The sequence below is a fragment of the Lissotriton helveticus genome, chromosome 6, assembly GCF_964261635.1.
Source record: "Lissotriton helveticus chromosome 6, aLisHel1.1, whole genome shotgun sequence".
Taxonomy (NCBI): domain Eukaryota; kingdom Metazoa; phylum Chordata; class Amphibia; order Caudata; family Salamandridae; genus Lissotriton; species Lissotriton helveticus.
Window position 1 is genome coordinate 1330649960 of NC_136067.1, and position 13020 is coordinate 1330662979.

At 46.6% G+C, this 13020-nt stretch overlaps 1 protein-coding gene across 7 annotated transcripts in view; it reads left to right on the top strand.

The window, feature by feature from the left end:
• MAP4K3 (mitogen-activated protein kinase kinase kinase kinase 3) overlaps positions 1 to 13020 on the top strand; it is a 1422157-nt gene that overhangs the window by 510326 nt on the left and 898811 nt on the right. For all 7 annotated transcript variants that reach the window (XM_078649063.1, XM_078649064.1, XM_078649058.1 and 4 more), the window contains exon 13: positions 558 to 636. In XM_078649063.1, the coding sequence (XP_078505189.1) occupies positions 558 to 636 (79 nt within the window). The remainder of the gene's footprint in view (positions 1 to 557; positions 637 to 13020) is intronic.

Sequence of the window (13020 nt, forward strand, 5' to 3'; positions counted from 1 at the left end):
ATCTCTTCCTAGTTTGACCCTGTAGTGTGATGATTGAGAGTGGAGTTTCGAGGCAACGGTGCCCTTTTCCTACTAGCTTCTCCCAGCCAAGTTATGTTATGTTATGTTAACAGTTTCTAGAGGACACAAATACCCATAGGTGTCTCACCGCTAAAGTGGCTTTTTAACATCAGGCATATGACATATATATATGCCATCATTCTTAAGATGTAAAAACATGCTACTTATAATGAGTATTTTTCTTGTAGGAGTGCTTTGTTGATACCTACTCCATTGGGCCATCTTTTTTCTTTATTTTTTTTATAGTACATTAGCATTTCTCTTACGAGGTTCTAGCCAAACATAGTTTGTGTTGCAGTAGTTACAGGTACTTTGGCATACATGTTTAGCTAATCCCCTTTACATTTAATTGGAAAATTGGAAGATAGTATTTAACAAATGTTTAGACAAAGTCTGTTGCAGACTTTGCAAGCAGCATTATGATTTGGGGAAATGTTTTCAGCATCTGTAAACTACTGTCTTGCTCATGAAACAGTTTTTGTGTTTGGTTTTTATAGCCTCCTGTTGATGTTCCTCACAGAATCCACTCAACGAGTAGAAGTGTAAGAGAAGAGAAAACACGCTCTGAAATCAACTGTAAGCAGGTTTAACATTTTATTTACAGAATTCATATTTATGGTTTCAGATTCCTTTTTTTCCAGTGGCTATATGAGTAGATTATATTTATTTTCACTGAAAATAAACCAAATAGTATCATTATAGTTAGGAATTGTAATAATATATTACTTTATAATATTTAAAAAACCTAAAAGTTTACTGGAAAAAGCCTAGGTTAAAGGGACTTTGTAGTTGGGTGAAAATGTCAGTTAAAACATACTGTTTCAAACAGAACCACTGATATTCATCAGTTAGTTATCTCAAGTACCTATAACTTGTGCCCTAAAGTAAATATAACTCGTGCCCCTACCACGCACATTGTTGTCATGTATGATGTCATTTCAGGTGTTGCGTAGATGATATTAATGATATCAAAGAACATGTTATGATGATGTAATATATGAGGTAATTAGCACTGCATAGTGAGGGTATGAGTTATAATAACTGAGGCCACCCCACATCATTTTTTATACTGGGAGAGCCCCAGAACACCCACGGGAGCCAGTCATTTCAATTGTGAGTGTGTGCCCACCCAGTACACACACAATAAATTCCATGTGCGGGCTGCGGGGGAGCCCTAAGGCCCCTACTAGCCCCCCAGCTAGGACCATGCTGGGTTTTGGCGGGAGCCTGCTCCATTACTTTGCCTGGGCGGGAGCAGCATTTATCACTGCTCCCTCCCAGGCGGGAGCAAACTTCGGTTCCCTGCCTGGAAGAGTGCTGAAGGAAACTTCAGTGTCCTAGGGATCGGGTCTCGGGACACTGCAACTTACTGGGCCCCTGGCGATGGGGTCCTCAGGCTGATTATTCCCTCAGGGAGCCGGCTGCATGCCCCCTATTAACATTTGTTTGTCCCCAGAGCATGGGGTCCCCGGGGCCTCTTGAAGCCCGGGGAGGGGGACTTGCGCGCCCCCTCTCCATTATAAAGTTACCAGCAACTTTTTTTTTTAAATCAGCATTGCAGATCCTCCTTTTTGGCCCCTGACTGGGGGGAGGGAAGGGAGCCTAGTGGGGCACAGTATCCCTAAACCCAAGTTTAAAAAAAAAACATTTTTGACAGGGGACTAAGTCCTAAAATGGCTGCCGCCACGTCTTTGTTGATGTGGGGGCAACCAATCAGATTTTATCCCAAGATCTGTTGGCTCAACGGAACCTCGACAGCATGAAATAGGCACAGTTTTAGGACCTTAATTGTTAAAAAACTACAGAACAGTTTGACATCAAATTACACAATGCACGCCTTCTAGACCAAGATCTTGCTTACTTCCAAATTTGATTTAATTTCATTCAGCAGTTTTTGCGGTATCACAGAGGTCCCAATGCAGCACTGCAGCCACTTCTGGCAGTTCTGTTGGTGTTGGGAGTAGGGCTTGTGTTAGTCCCAACACTGCTCTTCAGCTGCACCGAAGAGGTGAAATCACGCTGGACAATGTGCTTCATACACGGAGTGCTGTTGTCTATACTGGACCCTGGAAAACTGAGGAAAAGAAACACCGGAGCTGTTTAAACACAAATGTCAAGCAACTTCCAGCAGTTCACCCTCTTCCACTTCACCTGTTGTCACCATGTTGACTGACTTCTGGTGAGGTGATGGTTCGTGTTTTGGAGGAACTTTTAAAGTATATTTGCCGCCTCTGAGTCAGTATTAAAGCTTACACTTTTGTAGGCTGACTTCACATTCAGCGCAAGCGTGTTTTATACTCATGTAATTAGAGTCACTGTGAAGTTAGAAGTTTACCTTGTGTGAATTGTTAACGCCACTACTCAAGTAGTACCAATTGGAGCATTACTTCATAGTGCATTGTAAATGTATAAGAATTTGATTAATTACAAAAGAGGTAGGTTGTTGGGCCTTGTTTTCATGTTTTACTAGAGTCACTCAGAAGCTATATTTTTTTGTTGTAAGTTAATTTTATATCACTAGTTGGTACAAAAGGGGGTGGTGATGGACGGAGCATCTGAACCAATCAAACACTCACACCCAGTCAACAGATCTGGGTTTAATCCATCACCGTTCTTTAGCCCACTCTGCCACCCTAGTTCAGACATGGCCATATGCAAATCAGCCTGACCCTGTGCCTCATGGGAACAGTTCAGCCCGAACTGCCAAGCCATGCCTTCCCTGGACCGGAAACAAGCTTCCTAGGACCAGTTTCTGGCATTACAGCCGTCTTCAGCCAGGCTTGCTCGAATCCAGTGGCAAAGTGAGCAAGGGACTCACGTCTGAGCATACCCTGCCAATTTATGGTGAACAAAGCGGTACAAAAGGGGGTGGTGATGGCCGGAGCATCTGAACCAATCAAACACTCACACCCAGTCAACAGATCTGGGTTTAATCCATCACCGTTCTTTAGCCCACTCTGCCACCCCAGTTCAGACATGGCCATATGCAAATCAGTCTGACCCTGTGCCTCATGGGAACAGTCCAGCCCGAACTGCCAAGCCATGTCTTCCCTGGACCGGAAACAAGCTTCCTAGGACCAGGAACCAATCAAACACTCACACCCAGTCAACAGATCTGGGTTTAATCCATCACCGTTCTTTAGCCCACTCTGCCACCCCAGTTCAGACATGGCCATATGCAAATCAGTCTGACCCTGTGCCTCATGGGAACAGTCCAGCCCGAACTGCCAAGCCATGTCTTCCCTGGACCGGAAACAAGCTTCCTAGGACCAGTTTCTGGCATTACAGCCGTCTTCAGCCAGGGTTGCTTGAATGAAGTGGCAAAGTGAGCAAGAAACTTACGTCTGAGCATACCCTGCCAACTTATGGCGAACAAAGCGGTACAAAAGGGGGTGGTGATGGACAGAGCATCTGAACCAATCAAACACTCACACCAAGTTAATTTTATATCACTAGTTGGCACACTGCTTACATAGTTCATGATATATGTGCATGAATCTAACTAGGCACAAAAGAGAAAGCCTTTTGTCGTATGTTTTTGGGGATATCTTGCAGCAGATTCTGGTAATATTCTTGTATAAAGCTTTCTGTGCATTTTATTCTGTATATTTTCACTTCACTTTTACGCTGTTTTCCAATCATTGCAACCAACATGAACATCCTCCTCCATTTTTAAATGAGGAGGGAGAACCGGCTTTACCATGGATAAGGTGGATTAGGCTGTTCGAGTCGTATTTGATAGCTATAGGAGGAGCTAAATTCTCTCCTAATTGCAAACAACAAATTTTGTTGCACAATATAGGCATACATGCTAGGAAAGTGTTTGAGGACTTACCTGATCCTAATATTGTGTACAATGAGGAGGAAGTGGAGACCCAATTGTATGTGTACTAAATTAATCGTAAGAAACTTGAGCGTTTTTTAGAGAAAATCAATGTTGTACTTGAAAAGCACAAATTCTTCAGTAGGTCTCAAGGTAAAAACAAAAGTGTGGCCAGTTATTTAGCAACATTAACGGGGTTGTCAACCTCATCTGTTTTTGGCTTCCTTACAGACTCGCAAATAAGAGATTAATTGGTTAGATGCACTATCAACCATAAAATGCAAGAATAGTACTTATCTCAGAGTCCAGGCCTTGCAGAGGCCATTAATCTAGCTAAAAGCATCAAGCACACTGCCCTATACATTAAAGAAATTAAACAACCTATGGAAGCTCTCATAATTAAGATAGACACGAATGTGGTGGTAGAGATGGATGATATATATAAAGTCAAAACCATACCCAGTCGGAAGGAAAAAGAGAAGTTGAGTTGCTACAGATGTGGTAATCTAAACCATTTAGCTAACAGTGTAAAGTGTCCTGTGATGGGTGTAACTTGCGGAAAATGTATTAGGAAGGGACATTTTGCCAAAGTGTATAGGGTTCAAATGAACAAACCTATACAGATGATACAATATGAGAATGAATATGTTACGGAAAACTATCTATTCCAGATTAATACTGGAAATGAAAGTGATAGCGTAAAGTATCCTTCATGTGAGATTTTCCTGGCTGGAGTCCCTTTCAAGGTGTATGCAGATTCTTGCTCACCATACAATTTCATCAACAAAGAAACTTTTTATGACCATTCCGGGGAAACCTGCAATTTAGATCTTCCCGACATCAGTCCAGATGGTTACGAGGACCCTATTCCTTTAGAAGGAACTTTGACCATGCATAATGCTGTCAAAGATAGGTCCACATTGTAAACGATGTATATACCTAAGAAGGGTTCTAACCTCCTGGGGTGGAAGCACCTAAGAGATTCAGGAATCTAGTTAGATCCTAACAATTTCGACCCAGTTCTGGTGGTAGACAGATCAGTAACGGAATTAGATATTTGTAAAGAATTCCCTGAAGTGCTCTCAGATAATTTTGGGCTTCTTAAACAGTTCTCTCATAAAATTATATTAAAAACCAATGGTGCACAAATTGCGGCCTGTCCCTTGGAAACAGAGAGACCCTTTGATGAAGGAACTAAATAAATTAGAGTCTGAGGGAGTAATAGAGAAAATTGAAATTTCAGAGTGGTTGCTTCCCATTGATATAGCAGTTAAGTACAATGAAAAAAATATTTGTCTCTGTGTTGATCACAGGGATTGGAACATAAACATTTGGATAGACAGGCATCCCCTGCTCAAGATTAATGAAATGCTAAGCCTCATTCAAGAAGCCAAAATCGTTAGTGTACTTGAATTATCTTCCACTTACCATCAACTGGCCCTACCTGAAGAGTCTAAGCACCTATGTCATTCATTACTCCTTTTGGAGCATACCATTACGTGTGAATGCTGTTTGCATGACAACATTATTTACAACAAGGGGTGGTGATGGACAGAGTCTCTGAATTAAGCAGAGTACTCTCACCCAGTCAAGAGATCAGGGCTAGATCCAACACCGTTTTTTAGCTCATTGCACCATCCCAGTTTCAGAACCTGGCTGTATGCAAATTAGTCTGTCCCTGGCCCAGTGCATCATGGGAACAGGGCAGACCAGACTACAAAAGCCAATTCTTACACTGGGAAGGAAACAAGCTTCCGGGGACCGGTTTCTGCCATTTCAGGCGTCTTCGGCCCGGCTTGCTTGAATCCTGATGGTGCAATGAGCAAGGGACTCACATCTGAGTATACCCTTCCACGCTTAGGGTGGACAAAATTATTTACAACAAGGGGTGGTGATGGACAGAGTCTCTGAATTAAGCAGAGTACTCTCACCCAGTCAAGAGATCAGGGCTAGATCCAACACCGTTTTTTAGCTCATTGCACCATCCCAGTTTCAGAACCTGGCTGTATGCAAATTAGTCTGTCCCTGGCCCAGTGCATCATGGGAGCAGGGCAGACCAGACTACAAAAGCCAATTCTTACACTGGGAAGGAAACAAGCTTCCGGGGACCGGTTTCTGCCATTTCAGGCGTCTTCGGCCCGGCTTGCTTGAATCCTGATGGTGCAATGAGCAAGGGACTCACATCTAAGTATTCCCTTCCACGCTTAGGGTGGACAAAATTATTTACAACAAGGGGTGGTGATGGACAGAGTCTCTGAATTAAGCAGAGTACTCTCACCCAGTCAAGAGATCAGGGCTAGATCCAACACCGTTTTTTAGCTCATTGCACCATCCCAGTTTCAGAACCTGGCTGTATGCAAATTAGTCTGTCCCTGGCCCAGTGCATCATGGGAACAGGGCAGACCAGACTACAAAAGCCAATTCTTACACTGGGAAGGAAACAAGCTTCCGGGGACCGGTTTCTGCCATTTCAGGCGTCTTCGGCCCGGCTTGCTTGAATCCTGATGGTGCAATGAGCAAGGGACTCACATCTGAGTATACCCTTCCACGCTTAGGGTGGACAAAATTATTTACAACAAGGGGTGGTGATGGACAGAGTCTCTGAATTAAGCAGAGTACTCTCACCCAGTCAAGAGATCAGGGCTAGATCCAACACCGTTTTTTAGCTCATTGCACCATCCCAGTTTCAGAACCTGGCTGTATGCAAATTAGTCTGTCCCTGGCCCAGTGCATCATGGGAACAGGGCAGACCAGACTACAAAAGCCAATTCTTACACTGGGAAGGAATCAAGCTTCCGGGGACCGGTTTCTGCCATTTCAGGCGTCTTCGGCCCGGCTTGCTTGAATCCTGATGGTGCAATGAGCAAGGGACTCACATCTGAGTATACCCTTCCACGCTTAGGGTGGACAAAATTATTTACAACAAGGGGTGGTGATGGACAGAGTCTCTGAATTAAGCAGAGTACTCTCACCCAGTCAAGAGATCAGGGCTAGATCCAACACCGTTTTTTAGCTCATTGCACCATCCCAGTTTCAGAACCTGGCTGTATGCAAATTAGTCTGTCCCTGGCCCAGTGCATCATGGGAACAGGGCAGACCAGACTACAAAAGCCAATTCTTACACTGGGAAGGAAACAAGCTTCCGGGGACCGGTTTCTGCCATTTCAGGCGTCTTCGGCCCGGCTTGCTTGAATCCTGATGGTGCAATGAGCAAGGGACTCACATCTGAGTATACCCTTCCACGCTTGGGGTGGACAAAATTATTTACAACAAGGGGTGGTGATGGACAGAGTCTCTGAATTAAGCAGAGTACTCTCACCCAGTCAAGAGATCAGGGCTAGATCCAACACCGTTTTTTAGCTCATTGCACCATCCCAGTTTCAGAACCTGGCTGTATGCAAATTAGTCTGTCCCTGGCCCAGTGCATCATGACAACAACCTAATGTTGGTCAAGAAGTACTACGTACATTATTTCAAACAAAGGCACGTGGCACAACTTAGTCACCGCTTACAAGAGGAACTGCTTTGTATTCTCTGCTAAGCATGTGTATCTACAGGCACATATGCCACCAAATGGTGAGTGTTACTTACCCTGTACGCATCTGTTTGTGGCATATTCACATGCGCCCACCCTCCTCCCCTGTGACTTGTCTATTGCATTTGTATACATTAATTATCACATTATTACATGGTCATCTACATAGGATATACTATTCTTTCACATGCTCTTCCGCCAAATGGAAAACAATTTTAACAATGGAGTCAATGACCATGTGCACTTCAGGCCAGAGGTGGAGTCACTGTAACTCGAAGATTTCTTCAAAGAAAAACAACCTTCACACATGCGAGCCCAACACTAGATGGCGGACTTATTCCAAGCATGTGAATCTACAGCACTTCATGCCACAGACAGATGCTTATAGGGTAAGATTCAAACCCCCCCTCTCTATTTATAGATATAATAATTAAAGGAGAGTCACACTCACGAGTCCGCCTCTATGCCATTCAGTAAGAACACCAGCTTTGGTCTCGAACAGTTTTACATGCAAGTCCCTATCCACCATATGTTTACAAACTGGTTATTTACCTTAATGCCATTTTGTAAATCCATGAATATTAGAAATATGTTTCCAAAATATTTTTAGAAAAAATCCCCATGTAATGCATAGAAAGTAAAAAAAAAAGTCCTTAAATCAGTATATGTCATAATAATTTTCCAGTTGTTTCTTTGTCTAAAGGTTATTACATTTTGAGATGGACCCCAAATTTCTCTTCCAGGGGATCCTCATCAATAGTCATAAGCATTAGAATATTCCCGCCCATGTGCGGGACCCCGGAAACACTATATTATATGTGCCCCACATATATATACTCATATATATATAAATACATATATATATATAACATGCAATAGCAGCCAATAAAAACAGAGCTGAAATATGCTGTGTAGAATTTCCACCATACATGTAATAATAATAAGCATTAGAAACATGAGAAACAACACAAAGTTTGTTTTAGAAACTGTTTTAATGCTCAGAAAGCAGTAGAAATTCTTATAACTCACTGGAAGCATAGAAAGCTCCCAGGCTGCATTGCAAACACACAGTCTAAAAAGACTGAAAAGCTAACCTGTAGCTACATAGCAATAAACTGACACCGTGCCTTTAAGGCACTCATGACCCCCAGTAACCCATCATGCCTCAGGGGTGACAGTTAGGTCAGTTGTTCTTTCCGGCTCCTTCAGAGAAGGACCCTGGTTACACAGCTCCACTGATTTTTCTGTTTTTTGACAGAAAAACTCTTCACTTTTGACAATTTTTTGTTCTTACTCGACATTTAACATCTAGTCAAGTAAGATACTGTCTTTTTCAGTCAATTTGGGGAGCATTTTCTCCTGAAAATGCCTTCACTCTTTGACAAATGCCCTTCTTGTGGCAACAAGAAGGCCAAGTCAGACAACCACGACGTCTGTATCCTGTGTCTGCCTGAGGAACATGATCCAGGCACCTGTCCTCATTGTGAACACCTGTCAGGAAGAACTTTAAAAGACATGGAGAGGATTCGCATTTATGGCCTAGCTCATAGGTCATCAAGAGGAAGATCTCCGGTGAGGAAGGGCTCCAAGAAGACTCATTCATCTTCCAGAAAGAAGTCTTCATACCCCTCACCCTCAGCCTCGGCGCTGAGAAAAGAACCACCGGTGGATCATTCATCGTCTAAACTACCGTCGACGGCGGGCTCGCCGTCGAAGAGAAGACCAGGTACGTCGACGACGTCGAAGGATCCAGTTCCATCGTCGAAATCCCCTCCGTCGGCGTCAACCGGGCGATGTCCGACGTCGAGGAAGGGAACTCCGCCGCCGTCAACCGGGCGACGGTCGGCGTCGAGATCCAGGACCCCTCCGCCGTCGTCAACCAGGCGACGACCGGCGTCGAGGGAGGTCACCCCTCCGCCGTCGTCATCCAGACGTCGACCGGCGTCGAGAAGTGTGACTCCGCCGTCGTCGAAGAATTGACGTTCGGCGTCGAGGACCAAGACCCCTCCGCCGTCGACAGGGAAGAGTCGATCGGCGTCGAGGATGCAGTCTCCGTCGGTGTCTCGTCAGCTCTCGGCGTCGAGGGTGTCCAATACCCCTCCACCGTCGTCGCACAGACATTCGACGTCGAGGCAGAAATCTCCGTCGACGGCTGATCATCACCGTTCGACGTCAAGAGAAAGACCTCCGTCGACGATTAGACATCGTCACTCGACGTCGAGGCAGGGTGCTTCGTCGACGACAGGACATCGTCGTTCGACGTCGAGACTTCCGTCGACGACTGGGCATCGTCGTTCGACGTCGAGGGAGAGGGCTCCGTCGACGGCCGGTACTCACCGTTCGACGTCGAGACGTGGAACTCCGTCGGCGGCTGCTCATCGCCGCTCGACGTCGAGAGACCATACATCCTCGCAAACCAGATTGTTTGATCCGCCGACTCCCCGAAAGCACTCGACCACGAGGGAAGATCGCTCGGCGTCGAGATGTTCAGATGTGGTGATGGTAACGGAGTCAGCTTCCCGTCATTCCACCTCAAGGTCCTCTGGCTCCTCAACTACTTCTTCGAAGTCCAGAAGCCCAGTACGCAAGTCACCTGAGCGTCGGACGGACCCTTGGGCAGATAAAGTCAGACTTTCACCTAGATGGTATAGGTCTTTGGATCATTGGAGAGATTCTGGGGCTGCAAAACGTATGCAGGACTACGCCAGCTCGCAGCACAGGTCTCCTCTTCAGGATCTAGTGGAGGAGATGGACAAGCATAGCCCTCCCAGGCGCAAATCTCCGGTGAGAGCACCAACTAGATCTCCCAGAAAGACCCGATCTCCCAGAAAAGACCCAGAGGAGCGGGTCAGGTCTCGCTCTCCTAGACGAGAAGTGCGTCTGAAACGATCCGAAGAGAGGAGGCACAGTGTCCACCGTAGACGTCGACGAACTCCGTCTACTTCCTCTACCTCTTCTACCAGGTCTTCCAAGAGGGACTACTCCCCTACGTTGACGGACAGTCCTACGTCCCGATCCTCCCCAGTGGATGACATTGGCACGTATCTGGACGTCTTGCAAAGAGGAGCTCAGAAGCTGAACATTGAAATGTCTGTCCCTCAGGTTACCACAACAGTCATTTTTGAGACTTTACACAAAAAGGCGATCACCCGTCCTCTACTGCCATTAGTTCCGGGGATTATAGATCCTGTCAAGGAGGTATTCCTAACTCCGGCGGCTATCAGAGCGGTGCCAGCCCGCATCCAAAAGAAATACAAACCGGCCTCTTCTGACCCGGTTTTTGTAAGATCGGACCCGCCAGCAGACTCTGTTATTGTGGCGGCGGCGAGGAAGACACACGCAGTGGCAGGTTCTTCTTCTGTCCCCCCAGACAAGGACAGCAAGACGCAAGACTCCTGGGGTCGCAAAGTTTGCAACTCAGCTGCGTCGACTCTTAAGGTTTCTAGTGCGGCTGCACTTCTGGGTCGGTACGACAGAGCCTTATGGGACTCTATGGAAAGGTTCAAAGCCAAGCTGCCAAAAGAAGACCAGCAGGACTTTGAAGAGACCGTGACTGAAGGATGTCTGGTGGCGAATCAGATGATAAGCACGGCTGCGGATGGTTCTGTCCTGTCGGCGCATTCCTATTCTCATGGGGTTTGTGCCAGGAGATCGGCATGGTTGCGCTTGACAGGCCTGAAGCCGGATGCTCAACATCGCATCCTTAATCTCCCCTTTTCGGGTTCCGCTCTTTTCGGTGAGCATGCGGAGGAAGAAATGACCCGCATGAAGACGGAACTGGACACAGTGAAAGCGGTGGGCTTGGAAAAGAAGAAAGAGTTCAAGCGTCGTTTCAAGCCCAACAGGGGGAGAGGGGCTCAACAGAGGGTTCAAACCCCTCAATGGTCCCAAAGTAAAGCACAAGGAAAACCCCAGTTTCGAGGTAAACCTGGCAGAGGTAGAGGAGGTCATCAACAATCCTCTACCACTACAAGAGGAGGAAAAGCCTGATCAGTGGCTTCCTCTGGCGCCGTTGCCCACTCCAGTGGGAGGAAGTGCTTCACAACACCTGGCAGAGTGGGTCAGCATCACCAAGGATCAGTGGGTGCTGAATATACTGCGCAATGGATACAGACTACGTTTCCTTGCTCCTCCAAAGAACATACCTCCAAAGAGCGCTTCCCCTCACCAACTAAGCTTGCTCCGAAGAGAGGTAACAGTCCTACTACAAAAGCGAGCGATAGAGGAGGTTCCTCTTGCTCAAAGAGGAAAGGGAGTTTACTCCAGGTACTTTCTTGTCCCCAAAAAAGATCAGGAGGACAAGTTCAGACCAATACTCGATCTACGACTTCTAAACAAGATCATTATCAGAGAAAAGTTCCGCATGCTGGCTCTTCACCAAATATGCCCACATCTTCAAGTCGGAGATTGGATGTGTTCGGTGGACTTGCAAGATGCGTACTTTCACATCCCAATTGCACAACAACATCGCAAGTACTTGAGGTTTGTCGTAGGGAACAAACACTTTCAGTACACGGTGCTACCCTTCGGTCTCAAGTCCGCACCACGAGTCTTCACCAAATGCATGGCGGTGGTGGCGGCTTTTCTGCACAAGAAGGGACTCTTCCTATACCCATACTTGGACGACTGGCTCCTAAAAGGTCCGTCTCCAGTGCGGGTAAAGCACGATCTACATCTGTGTCTTCTCCAATTGCACAAGCTCGGTCTCCATGTGAATCTGGAGAAGTCAGTCCAGCGGCCTACACAGTCAATTCACTACCTAGGCTCCGTTCTGGACACAAAAATGGGAAAAGCGTTTCCTTCGGAGGAGAGACTTTTTTCCCTGAACCAGAAATGTGGAATTCTGATAGACTCTCGGCTTCCAACAGCCCGACAAGTCGCGTCCCTGCTGGGTTCCATGGCATCCTGCATCTTTCTCATCCCAAACGCAAGACTGAGAATGCGGCCTCTACAGCAGGCCCTGGAGGATCAATGGGACCAGGCGACAGGACTTTGGGAGGATCGCATCAAGCTCTCCCAAGCGACGAAAGACGCCATCAAATGGTGGACACGGAGAAAGAATCTGCTGGTGGGGGTTCGGTTTCACCAGCCTCTTCCAAACCAGTCGATAGTGACGGATGCCTCTCTACAAGGTTGGGGAGCGCATATGGGTCCGCTTCAGATTCAAGGCCTGTGGTCTGCGCAGGAGCAGACATACCACATCAATATGCTGGAACTCAGAGCGGTATTCCTGGCTCTCAAAGCGTTTTTACCAGCGATAGAGTCCAACTCAGTCCTAGTTCAGACGGACAACACAACCACCATGTTCTATCTGAACAAACAAGGAGGCACAAGATCTCGCCCTCTGTCTCGAGAGGCTCAGGCAATCTGGCATTGGCTCCTCTCTCGAGGCCTCACGATAGTGGCGGTGCACCTGCCAGGCGAGTTGAACGTAAAAGCAGACGCACTCAGCAGGCACTTCGAAGATCAGCCAGACTGGGTGCTAAACGACGAGGTGGTGGAAGAGCTTTTTCGTTGCTGGGGTCGTCCAGACATAGATTTGTTTGCAGACGACGAAAACTCCAAATGCCACGCCTTCGCGTCCAGGTTCCACCGGCCAGGG